Source organism: Geotrypetes seraphini, chromosome 10 (assembly GCF_902459505.1).
Source record: "Geotrypetes seraphini chromosome 10, aGeoSer1.1, whole genome shotgun sequence".
Taxonomy (NCBI): domain Eukaryota; kingdom Metazoa; phylum Chordata; class Amphibia; order Gymnophiona; family Dermophiidae; genus Geotrypetes; species Geotrypetes seraphini.
In genome coordinates, this window is record NC_047093.1 from 105,380,496 (window position 1) to 105,407,759 (window position 27,264).

Consider the following 27,264-nt stretch of genomic DNA (forward strand, 5'->3'; position numbering starts at 1 on the left):
TGCATTATAGCCCCCCTTTGCAGCGGAAGAGATGATATCTCTCCCACCACCAACCGACACCTCCCTCCCCCAGGCAGCGGGAGAAATGCTCAATGTCTCCTGCCGCCAACCAACACCCCCCGCAACTCTTCTAGGCAGCAGGAAAGATACCCAATCTCTCCCGCCCAATTGACACCCCTCCCAACTCCTCTCGGCAGCGGAAGAATTGCCCACGCTCTCCTGCCACCATGCCCCCCCTCCGCATGCCTTTGACGACCCCCCCTTTACTTTATTTTCAGATGGCTGGCTGGAGGGATGTCTACTCCCTCTGGCCAGCTGGCCCACCTCTTCAAAATGGTAGATGCACCCGGGGAGGCGCCTAAGGCCCAGACACATAAAAGACCATAAACAACCTGGGCCAATCAGAACCTTAAGCCCCTCCCTGATGCATCCCAGGATGCACCGGGGAGGGGAGGGCCTACCATTTTGAAGAGGCAGGCCAGCTGACTGGAGGGAGTAGGCATCCCTCCGGCCAGGCATCTGAAAATAAGGTCGGGGGTGTTGTCGGAGGCATGGGGAGGGAGTTGCATTGTGGTGGGAGAGCGTGGGCAAATCTCCCACTGACAAGCGAAGTTGGAGGGTGTCGGTTGGGTGGTAGAGATTAGGCACCTCTCCTGCTGCAAGGGGGGGTGGTGTTGGTTGGCAGTAGGAGACATTGGGCATCTCTCCTGCTGTTATGGTTTTTTGTTTTTATTTTATTCTGCACATGTGCCCATCACTGTAACCAGCGATGGGCACATGCAAATTCAGCATATCTTTGCTACTCTCTGCCAACCTCATTTGCATGAGCATTTTTTGGAGAATGACTTGCTTTTTTATAATCATTGCTCTATCGGCTGCAACAGCAGCCTGTCAGTTTTTACACGTTTTTTTGAAAATCTAGCCATTAGTGAATAATCTGGCGTTAGCGTCTAGCGCGTGCAGCAATTCTGCATGCGCTAAAACCACTATCACAGTTTAGTAAAAGGAGTCTATGACTTTAGAGTCACAATTGGCCTCGAAATGGAAACAAAATACTTTGCATGCCCTTTTGAAAGCTAAATATAAATATAATGAGATTTCTTCACAATTGGCTAGGAAAGATTTGTTTTCTCAGCAGGCTCTGTATTATGGAAACTCAAATAAAGCGAGAAGACTATTGGCTAAATATCTTAAAGCAAAAAAAAAAAAAAAAAGAAAAGTAAAGATTGTGGCCATTAAAGATGAAAAAGATAAAATTCATACTCGCATTGGAGATGTTTTAAGACAATTTTTGGATTATTATAAAGCTTTATATTCTTCTGAGTTTTATTCAAATAAAGGAATGGAAGGAAGAGAATTTTTAAACTTAATTAATGGGCCAGAAATTCCCGAGTATGTGAAAGAAAAACCTGAGGCACCTCTATCATGTACAGAACTCCAATCAGCGTTGAAGTCTCTCAGGGCTGGATCCGCCCCAAGTAGTGATGGTTTCACAGTGCAGTTTTTAAAATCTTTTCAAAATTTACTATTATCTCATCTTTTAAATTTATATCAATTACAACTGACTAAGGGTTGTATATCAGGTACTATGGTGGAATCGTTAACCATTGCTTTGTCAAAGCCAAACCGAGATCCTATGTTGGTTTCAAACTACAGGCCTATTTCTTTAATTAATGTGGATGGGAAATTCATGGCTAAATTATTGGCTCTAAGTTAAGCCAAAGCTTTCCCTTATATGATTGGTATGCACCAAATGGGTTTCATTGCTCAAAGACATTCTTCAAATAATACCAGATTGGCATTTCATATGCTAAATTTAGCAAAAACAATGGATGATCCGGCCTTCTCTGTCTCTTTGGATGCAGAGAAGGCCTTTGATCATGTAGAATGGACTTTCATGTATCAAGCTATGGATTGGTTTGGAATAGGATCCGGATTTAATCAAATGATTCAACCTTGTATAGTTCCCCCTCAGCCAGATTATATATTAATAATACATTTTCAGAGCTTTTTAGTCTGAAGAGGGGAGTTAGACAAGGATGTCCCTTATCTCCTTTGCTTTTTGACATTGTTCTTGAACTCGTGTTGTTGGCTACTCAGCAGGCAAAGGAGATACAGGGAATTCCATATGCAGGTCGAGAATATAAGGTTTCGGCCTATGCAGATGATATTTTGCTTCATTTGAAGAATTCTGAACCTACCATCCCACATTTATTGGAATTGATTGATCAATTTGGCAAATTTTCTAGTTACAAAATAAATTAAAGTAAATCAGAGGTTCTTCCATTAAATGTGCATTGTGTAAAAAAGGCTTATTTGATCCATTCCCATTCCTTTGGAAGGAAGAGGGTATAAAATATTTGGGTATCATGATCCAAAGAACACTGGAAGATACAATGACAGTAAATGAAAAATCCTTATTATTGAAAGTCAAAGTAATGTGTGAGCATTGGAACCCATTACATCTTTCTGGGTGGGGGAGAGTTTGCAAAAAACTTTTAAGTAAGATGGTGGACACAATGGCTCTGGGGGATCCTTGATAAAGCAAATTGTTGCGAAACATGTCGGATCAAGTAACCCAGTAGCAAGATAAGCTAAGTATACAACTTATTTGAACATTTTTTTAAATAGAATAATCTCAAGGAAACTTCTAAAAAGAGCACGGTGGATAAAAAACATAAGAACATAACATAAGAACATAAGCAAAGCCTCTGCTGGGTCAGACCTGAGGTCCATCATGCCCAGTAGCCCGCTCATGCGGCGGCCCAACAGGTTGGGCAGACTGGATGGAACATGCGGGTCTTTATCTGCCGTCATCTACTATGTTACTATCTACTGTGTTACTATTAATGAATTTTAATGTGTTCCAGGTGGAAAAAGAATATTATTATCCTTGTATATTCTGGGCAACTTGATACTGAAAATATGGCTCAGACGTAATGGGACTCTCCAATACTTTACCCAACCTCCAAAATATCCAGTGTTCCCCTTTGTAGAATTACAAATTGTTAAACATACTCTCATATATTTCAAATGTAACAAAATGTGGCCTCAGTACACCTCCTCCACCCTTAGTAGTGTTCAATCTCGGTGGGAATACTGGTGTTTTCATTCCTCATTGGCTCACATTCTTTTTTTACAATTATTTAAGTAAGGAAAGGTAGAGCGTAGGCAGCACACACAAGAAGAGGGCAGCAAAGCAAGAAGCAGGAGCAGAAGGAAGCAGGCGCAGAAGGAATAAACATACAAGTAAAAGTAAAGTAAGGTAGAGCGTAAGCAGCACACACAAGAAGAAGGCAGCAAAGCAAGAAGCAGGCGCAGAAGGAAGTAGGCACAGAAGGAACACGTAATCTTAAACTGTTATCTTTAAGCAGGAACGACGATGGAAGCAGAGGGAAACCAAAAGATGAACTTTCCAGTGTTCTGCACAGACTGTCATATGTATGACTACCTCCCCTCGGGGAGACAGTCATATGTATGCAGTCGGTGTCAGGAGCTGAAAAGCTTGAAGAAGGAAGTCAAGCGACTTGAGGACAAGATACAGGAGCTAGAAGGACTTTACACCATGGAGGACCCTCTCAGGACATTTGAAGACTTCATAAGTGAGAGACAAATCGAGAAGGAAGTCAGGGATCTCGAAGAATTCATTGAGGAAGCATACAGGAGGAGGATGGAAGAGAATGATCTCCAGATGAAAGATGAAGTAACACCAACACCAACATGGAAGGGAGAGCAAGAAACAGATGACCTCAAAGAAGACACCCACAGAGGAATACCACACGAGGGGGAGGAATTGGTTAGTCGATGCCCAAAAGAAGAGAGAGCGAAGCACACCGAGGACATCGATCTGAGACCGAAGCAAAATTTGAAGAAGGGAAAGTCAGCGATCCTAGTGGGAGACTCGATCCTGAGGCATGTGGACATCCACATAGCAGGAGGAAGAGAGGATCGGCTGGTGACCTGCCTCCCAGGAGCGAGAACCAAGGACATCGTGGACAAAATTGGGAAGATCCTAGAAGGAGCGGAGACGGAGGAGACCGCAGTAATGATCCACATTGGGACGAATGATGTCAGCAGGAGAGACTACAGAAGAAGCACACTGATAGAACAGTTCAGGATTCTGGGAAGGAAACTGAAGATGAGGACCCAGAAGTTAGCGTTCTCAGAGATCCTACCAGTACCGAGGGCAGATGTGAAAAGGCAGGAGGAACTACAATCAATAACTGTGTGGATGAGGAGATGGTGTTAGGAAGAAGGGTTTCACTTTGTGAGGATCTGGACAACATTTTGGGGCAAGAGCAAGCTCTACAGGAGAGATGGACTGCACCTGAGCGTGGCGGGAACAAGACTTCTAGCAAACAACGTCAAGAGAAGAATAGAACAGGCTTTAAACTAAGAGGAAGGGAAAAGCCGACAATCGACCCAGTATCGACGATTCGGAAGAAGGTATCCCGTGAAGATACTAAGGGGAAAAAAGGCTGGGAAGAAACAAGGGAAGAATTACAGGACTCAACTACCCCAGAAGAGGAGGTTAGAAAGATTGTAGCAAAAGAGAAGACACTAAAGACCGAAGCACAGGGAAAGGAAATGAACATAAGAACATAAGAAACGCCTTCACCGGATCAGACCTAGGTCCATCTTGTCCGGCGATCCGCACACGCGGAGGCCCAGTTAGGTGCTCCTTGTCGGAGACCCGGGTTTCCCTATCCCCGGATATGATTTGCAAGAAGGTGTGCATCCAACTTGTGCTTGAAACCCTGAACACTAGTCTCCTCCACAAGCTCCTCTGGGAGAGCATTCCAAGCGCTCACCACTCGCTGTGTGAAAAAGAATTTCCTGACATTTGTCCTGAACCTGCTGCCACACAGTTTCAGGCTATGACCTCTTGTCCGTGTCACGTCAGATAATGTCAGTAATGCTTCTTCCTGGTCTATTATGTCAAATCCTTTTAATATTTTAAAAGTCTCTATCAAATCCCCTCTCAATCTTCTCTTTTAGAGGGTGAACAGTCCCAGTTTTCTGAGGCGTTCCTGGTAGCTCAAATTCTCCATACCTTTGACTAGTTTTGTGGCTCGCCTCTGCACCCTCTCCAGCAGAGTTATATCTTTCTTGAGGTATGGAGACCAGTACTGGACACAGTATTCTAAGTGTGGTCTGACCATTGTTCTGTAAAGTGGCATTATGACGTCCTCTGACCTACTCGTGATCCCCTTTTTAATCATGCCCAACATCCTGTTTGCTTTCTTTGCTGCCGCCGCGCATTGAGCCAATGGTTTTAGGGTTCTGTCTATCAGGACCCCCAAGTCCCTTTCTTGTTCGCATTCGGTTAATGTCACTCCCAATAATCTATATTCATGTTCTTTGTTCTTCTTTCCCAGATGCATCACCTTGCATTTGTCTATATTGAAATTCATTTGCCACTTTATCGCCTATTCTTCCAGCTGATTCAGATCCTTCTGAAGATCCTCGCAGTCCCTTGGAGAGCCAACCCCCCGACATAGCTTTGTATCATCTGCAAACTTGATTATATTGCATGTCGTTCCCTCCTCAAGGTCATTTATAAAAATATTGAACAAGATGGGTCCAAGAACCGAGCCCTGGGGCACGCCACTAGTCACCTTCTCCCAATCCGAGAATTTCCCATTTATGATCACCCTCTAGCCATTTGCCGATCCATCTGTGCACTTCTCCTATTCCATGACTTAGTAATTTACTCATAAGCCTTGCGTGCGGGACCTTGTCAAACGCCTTCTGGAAGTCCAAGTAAATTATGTCCACCGGGTCTCCACTGTCGATTTGCTTGTTCACCTTGTCAAAAAATTGAATTAAATTTGTCAAACATGACTTCCCTTTCCTGAAGCCGTGTTGACTAGCACTTATTAGGTTGTGCTCTTCCAGGTGTTGTACTATGGTATCTTTAATTAGTGCTTCAATTATCTTCCCAGGAACCGATGTGAGATTCACAGGTCTATAGTTTCCCGGTTCACCTCTTGATCCTTTCTTGAAAATTGGGATGACATTTGCTATCCTCCAGTCATCCGGTATTTGCCCGGTTCTGATTGACATGTTAGCTAAGGATTGTAATAGTTCTCCTATTTCTATCTTAAGTTCCTTTAATACTCTTGGGTGAATACTGTCTGGTCCAGGGGCCTTGTCACTTTTAAGTCTATCAATATGAAAGTATATCATGTCCAACCCCACATGTACTGTTGCGAGCCTCTCCTTTATGCTTCCGGCGAATATCTTCTTTGTTTCTGGCATTGTTGTAGTGTCCTCATTTGTAAAGACAGAGGCAAAGAATGAATTTAACCTATCGGCAACCTGTTTGTCTTCTTTAATGGACCCTTTTTTTCCTTGGTCGTCTAGAGGACCCACTGCCTCCCTTGCTGGTTTCTTCCCTTTAATATATCTATAAAAGGGCTTGAAGTTTTTGGTTTCTTGCGCTATCTTCTCTTCATAGACTCTTTTGGCGTCTCTTACCGCTTTATGACACTTTTTCTGGTCGATTTTGTGGCAGTTCCAGGCCTCCGTCGTTTTTTCACGTTTCCATTTTTTAAACGAGTTCCTCTTATCCCTCACTGCATCCTTCACCTCTTTGGATAGCCAAGCTGGTTCTCCTTTGATCTTTTTTCACCTTCCTTTGGATATCTTTGGTATGTAAAGATTCTGTGCTTCTGTAATGGTGGTTTTCAGTAGAGACCATGCTTGATCAACTGTTTTGATTTCTGCTTTCCCCTTCTTGAGCCGTTTTTTAACCATGGTTCTCATGCTGTCATAATTCCCTTTTTTGAAGTTAAAGGTTGTGGCTTTAGTCTTGATTGGTTTCCCTTTTCCAATGCCATTGGTAAAATTGATCGTATTGTGATCACTTGTCCCCAGCGGGGCCGTAATCTCTACATCCGCTGTCCTTCCAGTAATGCCATTTATGACCAAGTCCAGGATTGCATTTCCTCTTGTTGGTTCTTCCACCATTTGTTCAAGGAAGCAATCTCCTATCACTTCCAGGAATCTTGTTTCCCTGGCGCAGATTGACGTCCCCATTTTCCAGTTTATCCCTGGAAAGTTGAAGTCCCCCATGATCGTTACATTCCCTGATTTACATCCACGGTTAATTTCCTCCATCATTTCTTTATCTGTTTCTTCAATCTGTCCGGGGGGTAGATAATAGAGGCCAATTTTAGTGTCTGCTTCTTTTTGTCCAGGAATCTTTATCCAGAGGGACTCCAGCTTTCCATTTGCTTCCGTCTCCCCTACTCTAATAGATTCTATCTCTTCTTGGACGTACAGGGCAATACCCCCCCCTTTTTGCCCAATCCTATCTCTTCTGTATAGCTTATATCCATCTAATGCCGTGTCCCATTCATTTTCTTCATTCCACCATGTTTCTGTTATTCCTATGATATCCAGTTGTTTTCTTTTTGCCGTCTGACGGCCCGTCCACTTTGACTGTTCCTGTATTCAGCGAGCCTTCACTAGTGTCCCTCCCTGACGAAGAGACGAAATCCGGGTCGGAGGGACGGGAATTTAATCAGATAAGAAAAAACAATCAGGATTTTACTGAAGCACTTTATTATTTTTATTTCAATAAGTCACCAATGAGAGTCAACATCGTTAATTGCTCCCCAATACAGATAAGTACCACAAGCTGGATGTACTTACCAGATAGGCTTTAGACAGGCTTTAATATATAGGGAGGGCAGGGGACTTGTGAAGGCGATGATGGTCCCCTTGAAAACCTCATTGTAGTGACATCACTATTATATGGGTTTCTTGGTCTGAGCACTTCACAAATATTTTAAATAATGTATTTTGTACAATTATAAATGGTAAAAATTTCTAATTGGATCATAGCTGTGATTATATGAATACACATCAATATGTGAACATTTCTTAAAAGAACCGAATATTTCATGCGGTGTTCTAATTTTTTTTTATGACTGTATGTGTGTATACAGTATGGAGCTCATAATCGAAAGAGAAAAACGTCCAAAAACCGGCCTAAGTCGGCACTTGGACGAACATTTCTCAAAAACGTCCAAGCGCCGATAATAAAACCAGGTTTTGGACGTATTTAAAAATGACTTAGGCCTTCATAGTGCCGCTCAATGTCCAACGCTAAACGGGGCATTTTGGGAGGCGTGTCGAGGGCGGGAGTTGGGCGGGACGTGGGCCGGCTTAGACTTAGTCGTACCGCATGTATAACCGAAAGTTTAACAGCAGAGCCTAGACGGAACTTGGACGTTGTGACTTAGACCATGTAAAACATGGTCTAAGTCACAAAAACCCACCTAAACTCCCCAGATAAGCACTGCAAACACATAACACAGACCCCCACACACTACCCCAGTGATCACCAACGCCCCCCACCCCTATACAAATTTTATTCACAACTTTAAATTTCAGCCTCCAGACCATCATCACCTGGCCGCTTGGCATAGGAAAGTCTAGTCGTCCATACCAGAGGCAGCTTAAGTCGTCTTGGGGGTGGGTTAGGGACTCATGGAGAGCAGGACCCATGCCCATAAGCCCCTGTAATCACTGCATTGATACTGAAACATGTGCACTGCCCTATACACCCCCAAAACCCTTTTGTACTGGCATATAAGTGGCTCCTGAAGCCATACGGGCTATTGGGGTGGTAGATAAGTGGGTCTAGGGGGATTCTGGAGGTGGTTTGGGGGGCTCACCATCACCTATAAGGGAGCTGTAGTGAGGAGAAGCCATGGCACCCTTTTTGTGAAGTTCACAACGGTGCCCTGTAAGGTACCCCACTATTTAGGTGGCATATCTGGGTGTGCAGTCCATCACTTTGCAGACCCCTCCCACGTCCAACAGGGCTTGTTCTAGGCGTTTGGACTTGGACGGAATGTTGGACGGAAATGTGGTATAAAGATAGACAATTTAGTGGCTTGGATGATCAGATCGGCAGGACATATAATTAGACGATTTTCGAAAGTAAAAAAAAGTTGGATGTATCTTTCGAAAATGTGTCTTAGGCTCTTTTTAACTTTGGACGACTTGCAATATGGATGTAAACGGACTTAGACGTCCCTTTCGATTATGCCCCTCCACATTTTTTGTATGAGAAAAATCCTTTGCACGTAAAATATAGGCAGTACTCACATAATTTATTTGATCAGCTTCCTTGAGTCTCTCTTCCAATGAAAGGACTGTTACTTTTGTTTTCTCTAGCTCCTCGAAGACTTGATCTAAAGAAACTTCAGGATCAGTCAGCTGCTTCTGATTTTCACTTAACTTCTACAAGATTAAGATCATATAACAGAGGCAAAATGGTAAAGATTTATAAATGCAGAATTGTATAGGATTCTTTCTTTTTTCTATCACTAGTTAGCAGAACAAAATAAATATGCAGATGCAGATTTTTCAGCAACAATTGTAAAAATAGTCAACTACCAGTTTTATTTGGAATTGTACTTTTTTTTTTTAATAAATCTTTATTTGGAGGGGGCGTGGCTTGGAGACGAAGGAGAATGGTCGGGTGACTGAACTGCTCTGTGAAAAAGGCTCAAATAAATAAAATATAGCTACAGAAAAACAGTTGAAATTCATTAAAAAGACGAGGATCAACAGCATAATGGCATCGGTTAAGCTGACAAAAGCTAACTCAGTAGGAGGAAGTAATAAAAGATCAAAAATAGAGCCGATAGCCCCCTCTAAAGTTCCATTGCCAACGGATGAGGCAGAAGATATTGACATTGTTAAGGAACTGCGGCAGATAAAGGAAATAGTTTTACAAAATGCAAAGAATATACAGGAAGTTAAAGAAGAGCTGGCAGGGCTTAAATTAAGTTTGAAGGTGGTGGATGTTAAAGTGGAGCAATTAGATAAGAGAGTGGAAAAAACAGAAAAAGAAATAGCTCATTGCAAGAGAGACTGTAAAGAAATAGAAATATTAAAGAGGGATCTTGAGGATGTTTCTAATCGCGAAAGAAGAAATAATTTAAGGCTGATTGGGATCCCGGAAGGGGTAGAAAAAAATAATCCTATTGCCTTTCTTGAGCAATTTTTACCAAAAATTCTACCTCTGACAGTTAAATTTCCTCTGGAAATAGAGAGGGCGCACAGGGTCCCGACTAAAAGATATGATAATCAAAAGGGTCCGCGTCCTTTAATTTGTAAGCTGCTCCGTTATCAGCATGTGGAGGAAATTATAAGACTGGCAAAAGAAAATAAGACCTTGAAGTGCCAGGATTCTAAAATATATATAGTGCCAGATTTTGCAAAAGCAACAGCTCAAAAAAGGAAAAAATTGCTTGAATTGAGACCACAACTTAGAGCGATTGGAGCAAGGTACGGTTTAATGTACCCAGCTATTATGAGGGTCACTTTTGCAAATAAAACTTCAAACTTTGATGATCCTTTGAAATTAAAAGAATTCTTAGAGCAATGTGAACAGCCTATGAATACATAAACTGAGACTAGAATTTAACAGAAGGATTGGAGTAAGAAATACTTTGATTCTGAGGTTTTTTTTTGTTTTTTTTTTTCCTCTCTTCATTTGATTTTTTATTTGTTTTGATTGGTTTCTGATATAGAATATTTTATGGAGAATTGGACTTTGGGAGTTACAGTTAAAAATGGAACAGATTTGAATTGCTGATGGAACTGAATGGAAGGATGTGGATGCAAGGATTCTATGATGACATCATTCCACATGCTATGAATCTCAGGGATATTAATGTGAATGAACATTCTGATGTCTCTGATTGAGGTGGATATTAAAAGTTAAATATAAACTAAGAATGACTGGCTCTAATTGTTGAAATTAGGCTCCCTACAGAAGTTAGGGCAGTTTTAAATAACATTTCCAGCCCTTTATCTGATATTGATGTTCCAGGCAATAAACAGCAATTTATAGGATCCTGCTATAGACTCTTTTTGAAGTGCTGGAATATATTGATGTCAGCTTTATAACATTCTTGACACTTTAGAATTGAATATAGTCTAGCTGAGGTCAAAGAGCACTTTATATTAATGGAAACACTCATGATTTCAAAGATTAAGGAAAGGGCGGTAGATGATGGAGATTTCCTTAAGTGCATAGGACACTTTACAGGAAAAGAGGTGGTTTAAACAGAAAAAGAATTGTATTGGATAATTACTTGAACTGCGCTAAAAAAGGAAAAGAATTTGGAAATATGAAGGAGACAGAAGCCTGATTGCAGATAAATCCTAAATTTTAAAGAGAATATAAACTTATTATAAAAAATGCAAGTTGTTTGGAAGAAGAAGTGACTTGAAAGAAGTGAAAGAAAGATCAAAGAAAGTATGAGATGTAAAGGATAAAGCAGTATCTGAACAGGATTTAAGAATAATTTCACTATGAATTGACTGTAAAGCAAAGAACATCAGATTTCTTTTGGATTGACTCTTCAGTGTATGAATGACTCTGTAGAAACATAGATGACAATTTAAATATAATGAAACTGGAAAGTGTGGTTGGATTTATTCAGACTTTTATATGACTATAATATATTAAAGGAACTGAAACTGTTTAGGGATTTTATGAAAAAAAAAAAGGGAATGAACGATAAAAATGGATGCATAATAGTAATGAATTAGTTAAAACAAGCAGCTGATATAAAGACATGAAGAATTGAAGAGATGGGGAGAAGCTGAATATGCTTGGAGAGTTTTTCTACACAAAGCGGAAGATTGATGAAATTGTTTATTTATGATATATAATGATATATTTTAATATCACTTTAATGTTTAAGGTTAAGAAGGTGATTTTAGATTAATTAAAGGGGGTATGCAATTAGAAAATTGAATAATTTATTAACATGTAATTGTTTTCACAGGAATACAATAATATTGATTTATTTATTTGTAGTAAATTCAATTTAATATTAAAAGATATTGGTATAAGAAAATGAGTTTGTTGGGCATGTGAGGGAAAGATTCTGAATTTATAGATGTTTTATAATTTAAGGATAAGTGGGGAGGGGAGTGAGGGTGGAAGAAGAAAAGGGAATGGAGGAAAAAAGATGGAATAGGGGGGGGGAAAAGAAAAAAAAAAAAAAAAAAAAAAAAAGGGGAAGGAGGGGAAGAAAGAAAAAAAAAAAAAAAAAAGGAAATTTGAACTTAGTAGATTATTTGAAAGATATTATATTATATAATGTAGCTTATTAGGAGTGATAAATGATGTATATGGCAGAGCCTGAAGGGAGCTTTTTGTCACCTGATTATATATGAGCGTTTCCAAGTTTGCATTATTAATTGGGGGGGGAAGGGAGGGAGTAGGGAGGGGAATGGGAGGAAGAGATGTTGGTATAGTATTTATTAAAGATTTTGTGAATTGGGGGAAATATGTTGATAGAGAGATAGGGAGATGTTGGGGGGAAGGGGACCGAGATAATTTACAGTATGGATATAAGGAAAAGGAGTATAATATGATATTGAAGTGGAGATTCTTAGATATTAAATTTTTATTTGTGTAATGACTTTCAAAATATTTTCTTTAAATGTTAATGGCCTGAATCACCCAGTAAAAAGGAAAAAGGTAATGTCATATATCAAACAACAGAATATAGATATATGTTTTCTGCAGGAGACACATTTGTCTGGGATAGAGTCTATGAAGCTGTCAGATAATTGGATAAAACAATGTTTATTTGCACCAGCGATAAAAAAGAAGGCAGGAGTAGCAATATTGATAAATAAAAAATGTCCAGCAACGTTTAATATGATTAAGGCAGATCCTCTAGGAAGGTGGGTACTTGTTGACATGAGCATGGGCAATAATACAATGGCGTTGTTAAATGTATATGCCCCTAATTCGAATCAAAGTGAATTCTTTAAGTCTCTACAACAATTAATTTTACCACTGGCTACTACTAATTTAGTGGTGGCTGGGGACTTCAATGCTGTTATAGATCCAATAATGGATAAAAAACCAAGTAGAATTATGAAATCAATGGGGTTAGATAATTTGATACAATCATGTAATTTAAAAGATATATGGCGTATTCTTCATTTTAATGATCGGGAATTTACATTTTGTTCACATGTTCATCAATCATTTTCAAGAATTGATTATATTTTTGTTTCAGATCAGATAGTACAGAAAGTTGTAAAAGCTGACATAGAACCAATAATAATATCTGATCATGGTGGTGTGTGGATAGAAGTTAATTTAGTAGATCAAGATAATTCTAAACCGGTATGGAGGTTTGATAATGCATTGCTTGCTGATTCTAAATTTTGCACAGAATTTCAGACTAAAATTAATGAATATTTTTTACTTAATGATTTAGAGGAAATGTCGATTGGAATTTTATGGGATGCTTTCAAAGCAACTATGAGAGGACAAATTATATCATATTCTGCATATAAAAAGAAACAGCTAAGAAAGCAATATGTAAATTTGGAAAAAGAAATTAAAAATTTGGAATTAAAATTGGTTAATAAATGGGAACAAGAGACATTTCAAATATTGTTAAAAAAAAAATGTGAATATAATGAAATTTCCTCTGGGTTAGTAAGGAAAGATATTTTTGCTCAACAAGCGGTATATTATGGTAGTGCAAATAAGGCTGGAAGATTATTGGCAAATTATTTAAAAACAAAGAAAAGGAAGGAAAAAATAAACATAATTAAAGATGAGTTAGGCAATTCACATTCTCAAATTGGAAATATATTAAAACAATTTTTAAAATATTATAAGTCACTGTATTCTTCGGAGTCTTATTTAAATAAAGAGAAAGATGGGTTGGATTTTTTGAGTTTAATTGAAGGTCCTAAGGTTCCTGATCATATAAAAGGAAGTTTAGATAAACCTATATCATTAAAAGAGTTACAAATGGCATTGAAATCCCTTAGAGTTGGGACCGCTCCAGGTGGAGATGGATTTACAGTAGAGTTTTATAAAGAATTTCAAATTTCCCTATTACCATATTTATTAAAATTATATCAGGATCAACTGAATAAAGGTTGTATATCAGGCACTATGGCAGAATCTTTAACTATTGTTTTGCCAAAGCCAAATAAAGATCCAACATTGGTGTCAAATTACAGGCCTATATCTTTAATAAATGTAGATGGTAAATTATTAGCTAAGATTTTAGCATTAAGATTGGCTAAAGCTCTTCCGCATATAATAGGAATGAATCAAACTGGATTTGTTGCTCAGAGACACTCTTCTAATAATACTAGACTGGCATTTCAGATGTATTATTTAACAAAACAAATTAATGATCCGGCTTTTTCGGTATCACTAGATGCTGAAAAGGCTTTTGATCGTGTAGAATGGAATTTCATGTATCAAGCTATGGAGTGGTTTGGTATTGGATCCGGATTTATACAAATGATTCAAACACTGTATAGCTCCCCAACTGCTCGCTTATATATAAATAATAATATTTCAGATGCTTTTAAGTTGCAGAGGGGAGTTAGACAAGGTTGTCCATTATCTCCTTTGCTCTTTGATATAGTTCTTGAACCCTTATTATTAGCTATTCGACAGGCAAAGGACATACAGGGTATTCCATGTGCTGGAGTGGAATATAAAGTATCTGCTTATGCAGATGACATCTTGCTTCATTTGAGGAATCCGGAAACAACAATTCCATGTCTACTGAAGGTAATAGATACATTTGGAAAATTCTCAGGATACAAAATAAATTGGACTAAATCAGAGATTTTACCTTTAAATGTGCATTGTACAAAAGGTATATTTGATTCTTTCCCTTTTATATGGAAAGAGGATGGAATAAATTACTTAGGTATTTGGTTGAATAAAACACTCGAAGAGACAATGAGAATAAATCAAAAAATTTTATTACAAAAAGTAACAGAGATGTGTGAGCAATGGAATCCTTTACATTTGTCCTGGTGGGGAAGAGTTCAAACTGTTAAAATGATGATTTTGCCTGTGGTTTGCTATCAATTGGGAATGATACCAGTGTTTTTTCAGGGGTCTTTCTATAAAAAATTAAATAGTATTCTGGTTAAATTTATTTGGCTGGGTAAAATTGCAAGAGTGGCTTTAGTGTCTTTGCAAAGACCAATTGAGGAGGGTGGGGTAAATTTTCCCAATTTTTATAGGTATCATCAGGCCTATATCATGCGCCAAGGTATGTATTGGGTCCTCCCAGAGCTTTTGGAACAATTACCAGAGTGGTTAAAGGTGGAGAGATCACTTATCTTTCCACTTAGGCTTGATCTTTTGCTTGGTATAAAGGTGCCTAGAATACGTAAGGACAATAGAGTATTAATGGATACTTGGAAAACATTAAGGTTTATAGACAAATTAACTACTGATTCTATTTTAAAATCGAAACAACAGACTATTTGGGTAAACTCCAAGATACAAATAGGCGGGTTTAAGGTTGTCTGGAAAGATTGGATTAAAGCAGGTATAAGATCATTAACGGAAGTAATTGATAATGGTAAGATGCTTGAATTTTCACAATTGCAACATAAATATGGTCTAAATAAAAAACAAAGTTTTAAGTGGTTGCAATTGAAGCAGGCTATTCAGGTGGGGTTCCCTGAATGGAAATCTTTAAATGATCATTACAGCTTAGAATTCTTATGTTTCCAGGCAGATTTTCTGGGTCATCAGGCCGCAAAGTGGTATAAAATTATATCTAATTATTTGAATAAGAAGCCTAAAAATGGATTAAGAGATATTTGGAGCATTGAGATTAAGCATCAGATTAATGCATCTCAATGGCCACGTATTTGGTCTTGGAGAATTAAAGGTACGATGTCAGCATCTATTAGGCAAACATGGTTCTTTTTGTTGCATAGAGCATTCTGGACCCCTACTAGATTACAAAAATTAGATTGCTCTAAGTCTAATAGATGCTGGCATTGTAAAATTGAAGTTGGAACTTTAGACCATCTTTTATTTTATTGTCCATGTATTCAGGCATTTTGGATATCAATCTGGGATCAAGTCAACATATTGATGGAGAGTCATGTGGCATTATCCTATGACACAGTGGTTTTTGGAATGTGTATGAGGGCCAAAAGCCAAATATCTGCAGCAAACAATAAATTATTGATGATTCTTACTGGTGTGGGAATTCAGCAAATAACAACTAATTGGAAAGACTGTTCTAGACTGAATTGTAGTTTCTGGTGGAACTCAGTTTGTCATATGTACAAGATGGAAAGATTTCTTGCAGTACAAAGGGGGTATTTTAAAAGGTTTCAAGAGGTGTGGAGGCCATTAATTGATTATTATAATGATTAAGATTTATTCTTTTTCCTTAGGGGATAATTTATAGAAATGGGGTGGGGTGGGGGGGATAGGATAATTTAGTTAACTAGCGGTATATTTCAACTGATTAATGGATATAAGAAACATGGTATATAGGTATGAATAGAAAAGGAAAGAGGGTAAATTTATTGGAAATATGTTGTTATGAAATATAAGGGGATATATGTACTATGATGAGATATATATTGTTGTGCATTACTTTGTATAATAAAATGAATAAAGAGTTTGAGGAAGAAAGGGTGGGGGGAGGGACAGATTTAATGTAAGATTAATTGTATTATGAAAGAGGGATATACAAGTATGTATAAGTTTGGATGAAATATTTTGTTGATATGGGAAGGGATGGGAGGTGGATGGGGGGTATTAAAACATGTATAATAATATTGTTTAAGAATGTCAAGTGAGTTATGTGAATTAATTGTAATAATATTGTACACTTGTTGAAAGAAATAAAAAGGAATAAAGATTAAAAAAAAAAAAAAATAAATAAATCTTTATTTGTTTTCAAAAATTACAAGTGTACAATAATCCATCAGAAATATATTAATTAATCACTTGACAATCTTATTTGTAATCTTCCAAATACATAAATATAAAAGAATCCCACTCCTCCCTCCCATATACTAATAATTAACAATTATCAATTATTATCATTCATACTCCCACCCTCCTTCTATCTTTTCCAATACTGAGGTGTTTAAGATGTCTGATCATTAGAATAAATAATCAATGGCCCCCAAATCTTTTTAAACTTATTATAATTACCTTGTACTTTTTAATTCAAGTTACATTAATTTAATCAAGGAAAACCTTCGTTTCACTATGGGATGAATTTGCAGAAAGCTATTCAGTAATGAGCAATTAGTAAAATGGATTTGGGAAAATCCATTGCTTATTTCTAGGATAAGCAACATAAAATCTGTTTTAGTTTTTTGGGATCTTGCCAGGTACTTGTTAACCTGGATTGGTCACTGCTGGAAATAGGATACTGGGATTGATGGACCTTTGGTCAGTCTCAGTATGGCAGTGCTTGTGTTCTTATATTAAGTTACTTGTAGCAGATATTCTCCAAGGACAGCAGTATAGGAATCATCATACATGGTGACACTATCCGACAGAGTATGACAATTTAAAGAACTTTTGAGAAAGTTTCACTGTGCATGTGCACCTCTTCCTCTACCCCTCCACTGTCAAGTGAGAGAGACACTCATTATAAGCTTTTTAGAATATAACTCCTTTGAGAAGAGGAAGGGTTAAATAACTATATTTTCTCCAAGCAAGCTAAATAGAAAGTTACCGTATTTTTCGCTCCATTAGACACACTTTTTCCCCCCCAAAAGTGGGTGGAAATAAGGGTGCGTCTTATGGAGCGAATATACCCAGCCGCAGAGAGAATTACACCTTACCGGGTCCCTGGACACTGCCCTCATGCGCTGAGCCCTTGCAGCTGACCTTGCCCTCCGTCCGCGATGAGCTCAGAGAGCATAGGCACCGCCGCAGACGCAACCATCGGGGTGAGGAGATCGGGATGGTGACGCTGAGCCCTTGCTGAGCTGAGCTCTTGTTGCTGACCTCGCCCTCCATCCGTGATGAGCTCGGAGGAGAGCACAGGCACCGCTGCAGACGCAATCATTGGCCTCTATCAATAACTTCTGGGGCAGCGAACTGGGACAGTGGCTGTCTCCATGCTCGGGGAGGAGGCAGAGCCCGAGGCTGAAGAGCCACCGGCGACAGGACAGCAGCATTCTCCATCCAAAGCAACACACCAATGCCAGAGCCGAGAGCTGTTGTGAATGGCAAGAAAATATATATTTTTTTAGAAGGTTCCACAGTCAACGTTCGTCGATACAACCATCAATGAACCGATCCACAGGTACCAGGAACACAGAAAGGATGTCTAGACACTTAGATTAACATTTGTACGTGGTCTGTTGGGAGCATTAGATTATATACTGCAGTGTTGAAAAGCTATAGCCGTTTTTGTGTATATTCCCTTTTTGGCAGTGCACTTTGTGCCATTGAATTCTCCAGTGTACATTTCTGAGCTTTAAATGGAAACTAGTCATTTTTTTTTTTCAGTCTTGACCCTAATACTTGGTTAGGAAATAGCACGTTTTGAATATTATCAAAATCTTAGACATCAGGGCCAAGATCCAGTCACTGAATATTGGTGATATCCTTATAGAGCACAGTTCTTCAACCGCCGGTACGCGGACCAGTTCCGGTCTGCAGAAAATTCCTGCCGGTCCGCGCAGGACTGGCAAGATCGAGGAGCGCAGGGCCAGAAAGATAATGGGGAGCCTCAGACTGTGCTTTCTTCCCTCCCAGCAGCTCTCCTTACAAGCGCAGCGATTCAGGAAGGAAGCCTTGGAGCTTTTGCTGAGTTGGGCCGCCTCTGATGATGCAACTTCCGCTTTCCTCAGAGGCGGTGCGACCCAACAAAGGACCCGAGGCTACCTTACTGAATCGCAGCGCTGGGAAGTAAGGAGAGTTGCTGGGAGGGGAGAAAGCTGCTGGGCATGGTGAAAAAAAAAAGGGACAGCTGTTACTGGACCTGGAGAGGGAGGAGAGATGCTGCTGGGAGGGGAGGAGGGAAAGGAGTCTGGGAAGCTGCTGGGCATGGTGAAAAAGGGATAGCTGCTACTGGACCTAGAGAGGGAGAAAGAGAGATGCTGCTGGGAGGGGAGGAGGGAAAGGAGTCTGGGAAGCTGCTGGGCAAGGGGAAAAAGGGATAGCTGCTACTGGACCTAGAGAGGGAGAAGGAGAGATGCTGCTGGGAAGGGAGGAGGGAAAGGAGTCTGGGAAGCTGCTGGGCAAGGGGAAAAAGGGACAGCTGCTACTGGACCTGGAGAGGGAGAAGGAGAGATGCTGCTGGGAGGGGAGGAGGGAAAGGAGTCTGGGAAGCTGCTGGGCAAGGGGGAAAAAGGGACAGCTGCTACTGGACCTGGAGGGAGGGAGAAGGAGAGATGCTGCTGAGAGGAGAGGAGGGAAAGGAAAGGGAAGAGAGTTACTGCTGGACAGGGGGAGGAGGGAAGGGAGAAGAAAAAAGAAAGGAAACAGCTTGCAGGGAGTTTAGAGGAGGGGAAGGGGAGAGACAGGAATGAGATGGGAAGGGGGTCAGCAGAGAAATTAAGAGAGACAAAGATACTAGATCTGGTGTAGGAGAGATAAAAATGAAGAAAGCAGTGAAGCTGGAATGAATCGTGTAAAAAGGAGAGAGGGGCATAGGCTGGATGGAAAGGGGAGGGGGGCATAGAAAGAAGACAAATACCATATGGAAGGTGGGAGAGGTCAGACAGTAGATGGAAGGGGCAGATGCTGGTTTGAAGAGACAGAGAGGGCAGACGCTGGAAGGAAGAGAGTGAAAAGAAGATGAAAGCAGAAACCAGAGACAACAAAAGGTAAAAAACAATAATTTTATTTCTATTTTTTGTTTAGAATATATCAGATTTGAAATATATATCCTGCTAGAGCTGGTGTTAGACATAACTGGGGACTGCAAAGTCCAGGCAGTGGCTTAGGGCTCTCTCTGACCAGGGGGGGGGCAGTTGACCTAGTTGCACTCCCCTAACCCTATTCCTGCTATGTGTGACTGCGGTATCTGTTAGCATGATATTTCTGTGTAGCATTCTGTAATAATTTGGCTTATTCAGTTTTCTTGATAGTAGAGGGGATATATGTGATGGGGAGTTGAGACAGGGGTTTTGTTGATCCTTGCTCTGTATTATTTGTATTTATAAAACGACAATTGTACAGAATAGTGTTTCTTTTTATACTTTAATAAAATACATTCAGTATACAATCATAACTGAGGCTTGTGCGGATGGGATCAGATGGTTTGCGAGGACCGAGCTCGCGGAGACTGGGCGGAAACGGGGTTTTTAAATTTCAGTCCTAGTAGTTTGCCGGTCCACAAAATAATTTTTTTTTTCTGCCAGTCCATAGGTGTAAAAAGGTTGAAGAACACTGTTATAGAGCATACAACCTTGTACTGCTAAATTGGCTTGTTGTAGCCACTTGATAGCCACAAGATACAGGCTGTTCAGTAGGAAGCAAATGAAAGCCATTTGCAAGTAATTCAAATGCTGTAGATGGATGTCAAAGTCACTTGGCCACAGAAATTGCAAGCTATTTCAGGCTGAGTGTTTTCTTGCTATTCATTGTATATGTGAGCATTTGCAGACCTTTAAAGTGGAAGTGTTTAAAAAAAAAATAAAATTATGCTATGAGTTAAGCAACTTTTAAATAAAAAGATTGTTAAATGTGGAAACTGTGTTGGGGGAAGTCTTCTTAGTTTGGATGGGTGATCCATATGTTGTGTCTATGGGCACAATGCAGGGATGTGTGTTATACAATGTTAAGTTCACAGTTAAGCTCACCAAGATTCAGTGTGGCTTTGTACTATTACATCTGTTTAATTGGATGAGACCTCAAGAAGATTCCTTAGAAGAAAGTAGTTCTTTAAAATAAGCTGCATGGCAACTCCCGTCATTATAAATAAAAGTTTATTTTTTGCTGAAATTTGACTTTTCGCCCTCATAGATGTTCCAAATAAAATAGTATCATATGATAGTGTCACTGGATTTTCTAATAAATTATTAACCTGATCCCAAATCGATCTCCAGAATTTTAGTATCAAAAGACAATAGTATAGTAAATGATCTAACGTCCCAACTTCGATGACAATGCCAACATCTATTAGATTTAGAACTATCTACTCTATGCAACCGAACTGGGGTCCAAAATACTCTAAGTAATAAAAAAAAACCATGTTTGTCTCAACCTCCAAGACCAAATTCGTGGCCACTGAGATGCAATAATTTGATGCTTTATCTCAATGCTCCAAATGTCATGCAGACCATTTTTTGGTTTCTTATTCAAAAATCCAGATATTAATTTATACCACTGAGCGGCCTGGTGACCCAGGAAGTCTACCTGAAAACATAAGACCGACAAACTATTTTGAACCTCCAAATTTTCCATTCAGGGAACCCTTCCTGAATGGCCTCCTTCAACTGCAACCATCTATAATTTTGTGTTTTATTAAGACCAAATTTGTGTTGCAATTGTGAAAAATCAAGCAGTTTACCATCAGAAATAACATCATCTAAAGTGCGTATGCCTTTAATCATCCAATATTTCCAGATGACCTTAAATTCGCCAATTTTAATCTTGGAGTTCAGCCATATAGTCTGAGACGTAGATTTATATATAGGAATAAGTGTTAAATTATCTACAAATTTTATAGTTTCCCTAGTATCTATTATTTTAAAGAATTGAAAAAATTGGGATAGATTAAATTATTCATTCTGGTGGGAATCCCTATGTTATATCTTTAAAATGGAAAAGTTTATGGTCATTCAGAAGGGTTATTATAAAAAATTTATGGAAGTTTGGGAACCATTAACCAAATATTGTAAAGATTGATTTATTTGTATAAACTGAGGAAAACATACACTTCTGGGGAGGGGGGAGGAAGATATGTTTTGGCATTTGTTAAGAAATATAGAAGGGTTGATTACAAGTATTTTTATGAGGTATTTGTAAATTAGAAAGTGGGTGGGAGAAAATAAGTCTTGTTTTTATTCTATTAAGTATATTGTGCTGTAATGATAATAATTTATGTAAATGCATCTTTTTTTGTGCACAATTGACGTTTTAAAAATGAATAAAGAATTAAATAATAAGAAAGTAGTTCTGGTGAGGTTGTGATGAGGGTAACTTAAGTATGAAGAATATTTTTTTTCTTGTTTTCCTCCTCTAAATCTAGGGTGTGTCTTATGGTTAGGTGCATCTTATGGAGTGAAAAATACGGTACTTACCTGTAACAGGTGTAATTCGAGGACAGTAGATAGATATTCTCACATATGGGTGTTATTCAGGGAGACCAGTACAGGCGATGCTAAAGTTAATGTCACTTCAAAAAGTCTAGAGATTCTCTATATTGCACATGCGCCAGTTTCTTCTTGCCCATCAGCTCGCATGATCATCAGTTCAGTAAAATAGCTATGAAGCAAAATAGGGGAGAGTAAAAGGGTTATGAGAATATCTGCTTGCTGTTCTTGGATAACACCTTACAAGTAAGTAACTGATTTATTTATCCTAAGACAAACAGGCAGCATATTCTCACATGTGGGACTTCTCCAGCTATCATAATTAGGGTTGGAAGGAAGTTGGTTTCTAATTGGAAAATAAATTTTGCAGAACTGTTTGGCTAAACCAACTATCCCATCTGGAATGAATCTCTAGACCAGGTCCTCGAGGGCCACAATCCAGTCAGGTTTTCAGGATTTCCCCAATGAATATGTATGAGATCTATTAGCATACAATGAAAGCAGTGCATGCAAATAGATCTCATGCATATTTATTAGGGAAATCCTGAAACCCCGACTGGATTGCGGCCCTCGAGGACCAATATTTGACACCCCTGCTCAAGACAGTAATGGATTGTGAAGGTATGAATTGAGGAGCAGGTGACAGCTTTACAGATATCATCAATGGGAGTGTAATGTGCATGAGCTACTGAAGCTGCCATTGCTCTGACTCTAAGCAACATGACATGGCTCAAGCATAATAAAAAGCGATACAGATTGCCAGCAAAAGTGATATTGCTCTTTTGGTAACAGGAACTTCAAGTCTGTTTGGAGAGAATGACAGAAACAGTTGGGTTGAAGGTCTGTGAGATTTGGTGCAATCCATGCAACAAGAAAGAACCTGTTTGCAGTCTAATCTGTGGAGTATTGCTTCAAGAGGTGAGAACGTGGTCTTGGAAAGATGACAGGAAGAAATAAAGATTGATTCAGATGAAATTCTGAGACGTTCTTTGGGAGGAACTTGGGTGAGTATGAAGGACCAACTTGTCGAGGTAAAAAGCTGTGTAAGGCAGATCTGACACAAGTGTTTGAAGTTCACTGACTTGACATGCAGAATTGAAAGAGATGAGGAACACAACTTTCCAAGTCAGGTGTTTGAGAAATGAAGGCGAGAGTGGCTCAAAAAGAGGCTTCATTAGGGTAGAGAGCACAATACTGAGATTCCAAGCAACTGGAGGAGCTCTGATTGGTGGTTTGATATGGAAAAAGTCCTTTCATAAATCTGTAAACTAAAGGATCCTTATGTAGAAGGTTATGAAATTTTGTAATAGCACTGAGATGAACTCTGACTGAAATAGTTTTGAGAACAGAGTTTAAGAGATGCAGAAGATAGTTAAAAAACGATGGAATGGGATAAGTGGCTGGTTTCAACGAGTTGAGATTACACCAGGCAGAGAAGCAAGTCCATTTAAGCAGGGGTGTCCAACCTGCAGCCCCATGAAGTATTTTGTGCGGCCCCATTCGAGGGCGATGCAGTGTTTTTCCTCTGCTGCTCCCGGGTATTTACCATCTTGTCGGCTCCCTCCTCTGTCTTGCTGCAGCGTTTGCGCTTTTGTGCGGCCCCAGAAACATTTTTTTCGGTCAATGCGACCCAGGGAAGCCAAAAGGTTGGACACCTCTGATTTAAAGCGATAGCAGTGTTGAATAGAAGGTTTTCTAGAAACTTCAATAATGGCTGATACTGGTCTGGAGAATATGGAAGTATCTATTGAGTGGGAGAGATACCATCCTGTGAGTACTAGCTAATGTAGATTGGGATGAAGCAGGGATCCTTCATTCTGTCTCAGCAAGGTTTGAAAGATCTAATGTGTAATAGGCTCCCATACACTGTATTCCAGGAGGAGAGAGCCAAGGCTGTCGGGGCCACAGAGGTACTTGCTCTTGGTGAAGTTTGAGTAGAGTTTTCCAATTAAAGGGAAAGCATATAGAAGTTTCCTTGCCAGTTGAGAAGAAAGGCTGGTGGTGTAGAGTGTTGATTCTGGAGAAGACTGGAAGTTTGTGGCTTTGTGAGGAAGCAAAGAGTCCCCCAATCCTTGAATATCTGACATGAAACTGTTGAGTTGAACAACCACTTGTGAGATCACAGAAGTCAACTTAATATGTATGTTATGACATTCTTCTTTACTGCAAGATAAATAGCTTTTAGAAACACAATTTGAGGAATTCCTAGCCCAAATTTTCATTGCCTCTTAACATAGATGAGGACACTCGGTGCATCCTTGTTTGTTCACGTAGTACACGGCTATCTGGTTGTCTGCCCCCGGCAGCTTCATGCTAGTTTATAACATAACTCTAAGATGTGTTTAATGTTATTCTCACTTGAAAGGACAGTAATGCTGCATTTCCTGCTATAATGTGTGAGCAAAGCATTGTGTGAAATGTAGTCTCATACATACTGCAGCCACTCCTGATTACCTGTATAAGCTTTGTTTCTAGTGGTCTTTCTCCTAAGACTTCCTCCCCTTTTCTCTCATCTAAGGTTGAGTCTTTTGACTCACTGCTGTACTTCATGGCCACCTTTACTCTTATGAGTCTGCAAAGGTATGACCTCTCTGTTACCTGTTGCCAAGCTCTGTCTCTACTGGTTTCTTCCCTTCTCTCCTCTAGCCTTCTTGGTACTCCCTGAGAATCCTTTGTCTCAGAATCGGTCACATTTCTGCTTCCATCTCTTTATATGTGCTCCCCAAATAAAAGACCAGCTTTTTTACCTCTAGCCATCTGACCACACACATTAACAATTCAGCATTTCATCTCTGGAAAGAAAATACCTCACTATCTAACTATTCTCTAACTTTTGCCACAAAGCTTCTGCTCCTCAAATCTTCACTTCTAGCTGCAATTTTCAAAAATATACCAATTGTGAATACATCTACTAAATTTATTTAACCATGTCTAATTAATGTGAACCGCCTAGAACTCACTGGGTATGGCGGTATACAAGAATAAAGTTATTATTATTATTATTATTCAATAAAGTATATTACATAAAAGGAAAGAAAAGCAGAGCAGAGAACAGGAGAGGGGAAGAAGGAGCAACAGAAGGCAGGAGACAGCAAAAGGGGCATCGGCGAGAGGTAGCTCCGTCCACCCCCTGACATCATCCAGCGGAGCTCCTCCTGAAAAGGGGAGGGGCCAACGGAGCTCAGTTAAACAGGCTTGGGCAGGCAAGCAGGAAAAGAGGAGAGAAAAGCAGTGCAGAGAACAGGAGAGGGGAAGAAGGAGCAACAGAAGGCAAGAGAGAGTACATCGGCAAGAGGTAGCTCCGCCCACCCACTGACATCAACCACAGAAACTCCTCCTTAAAAGGGGAGGGGCCAATGGCACTCACCATTCGGCGCGCAAAGGCGAGCTTTAAAGGCTGTATTGCACATGCCTTAGCGAGAGCGCCTTTGCGAAAGGGCCTTGAGAAGGGACGAGCCACCGCTAAAGGAGAGCAGGAGACCATAGCAGACGCAGAGGACACACAAACAGGCAGACACAGAGGACACAGCAGGCGCAGAGGACACACAGCAGGCGCAGAGGAAACACAACCAGGCAGACACAGTAGGAGCAGACAACCACAGCAGACACAGAAGACATCCACAGCAGAACGGCAAGCAGCAGACAGAAGCAGGATGTTGAGCTACCTAGGCACCGTCTGGAATACTGCAGGGTGCCCTTTACTCTTCAACCTCTATATCAGACCATGGGAACTCACAGCAGCCATTTTTATTGAAGGCTCTGCATGGGGCTACTGCTTCCTGCCAAGCTTGGCAAAGGGACCCCAGTCAATTGCAAAGGAAGTCCTCAGCTGACAGCTTGGGGGTTCTCATCAGCTGAGATTTTATATTTACATTAGAGGCTCTGGTAGAAACCAGTTTACAAAGTATGTATTCTTCCCAATTAATATTTCCAAATTAATAAAGTGTCTTTGCTTATTTGTAAATGGGTTTCTACCAGAGCCTTTAATTTAGTAGCATAATTAAATGAAATAACTATTTCTGAAGTTTATAGGGACGGGCAGGGACAGGTGGGGACGGAAGGATTCCTTGCAGGGACGGGTGGGGACGGAGGGATTCCTCACGGGGACAGGTGGGATTTCAGTCCTCGCGCAACTCTCTAATGTGAACAAATGCAAAGTGCTTCATGTGGAAAAGAGGAATCCGAACTATAGCTATATGATTCAGGGTTCTACATTAGGAGTCACTGTCCAGGAAAAGATTTCAGGTGTCATTGATGAGGATACTTTGAAATTCTCAGCTCATTGTGCAGCAGCGGCTAAGAAAGCAAATAGAAAATTAGGAATTATTAGGAAAGGAATGGAAAATAAAGATGAAAATGTTACAATGCCCTTGTATTGCTCTATAGTACGACTGCACCTTGAATACTGTGTGCAATTCTGGTCGCCATATAGCAGAATTAGAAAAGGTACAGAGAAGGGTGACGAAAATGTTAAAAGGGATGGGACGACTTCCTTATTAAGAAAGGCCAAAGTGGCTAGAGCTCTTCAGCTTGGAGAAGAGACGGCTCAGGGATGGTATAACAGAGGTCTATAAAATACTGAATGGAATGGAAAGGGTAGATGTGAATCGCTTGTTTATTCTTTCCAAAAATACTAGGACTAGGGGGCATGTGATGAAGATACTAAGTAGTAGATTTAAGACAAACCAGAGAAAATATTTCTTCACACAATGTGTAATTAATCTCTGGAATTTGTTGCTGGAGAATGTGGAGAAATAAGTTAGCTTAGTAGAATAATAATGGTTAGGATAATTTCCTTAAAAAAGTCCATAGACCATTTTGAGCTGGATTGGGGAAATCCACTACTTATTCCTAGGATAAGCAGCATAAAATCTATTTTACTGCTTAGGATCTTGTTAGGTACTTGGGAATAGGGTAGACCACTTTTGGAAATAGGATACTGGGCTTGATAGACCTATCTGTCCCAGTATGGAAATTTTTATGTTCTTAATCTATACAATACCTATAATTTCATGTGCTAGAATAGTTTTAAGGTAATCTCTATGCTCAACCCATTCTAAAGGTAAAATTTATCTTAGGATTTTACTTTACATTATTCATACAAGAAGCATTCAATAATTTATCTACCTCAGTAGGAAAGACAATTTTTCAAAAAATTATTATTTTGCAATGTAGTCCCCC

At 39.7% G+C, this 27,264-nt stretch overlaps 1 protein-coding gene across 5 annotated transcripts in view; it reads right to left on the bottom strand.

Moving 5' to 3' along the window:
- LOC117367981 (CDK5 regulatory subunit-associated protein 2-like) overlaps window positions 1-27,264 on the bottom strand; it is a 372,935-nt gene that overhangs the window by 243,577 nt on the left and 102,094 nt on the right. For 4 of the 5 annotated variants that reach the window (XM_033961149.1, XM_033961147.1, XM_033961144.1 and 1 more), the window contains one exon: window positions 9,124-9,258. The exons of the other annotated variant lie outside the window; for it this stretch is intronic. In XM_033961149.1, coding sequence (XP_033817040.1) covers window positions 9,124-9,258 — 135 coding nt within the window. The remainder of the gene's footprint in view (window positions 1-9,123; window positions 9,259-27,264) is intronic. 5 annotated transcript variants of the gene reach the window in all.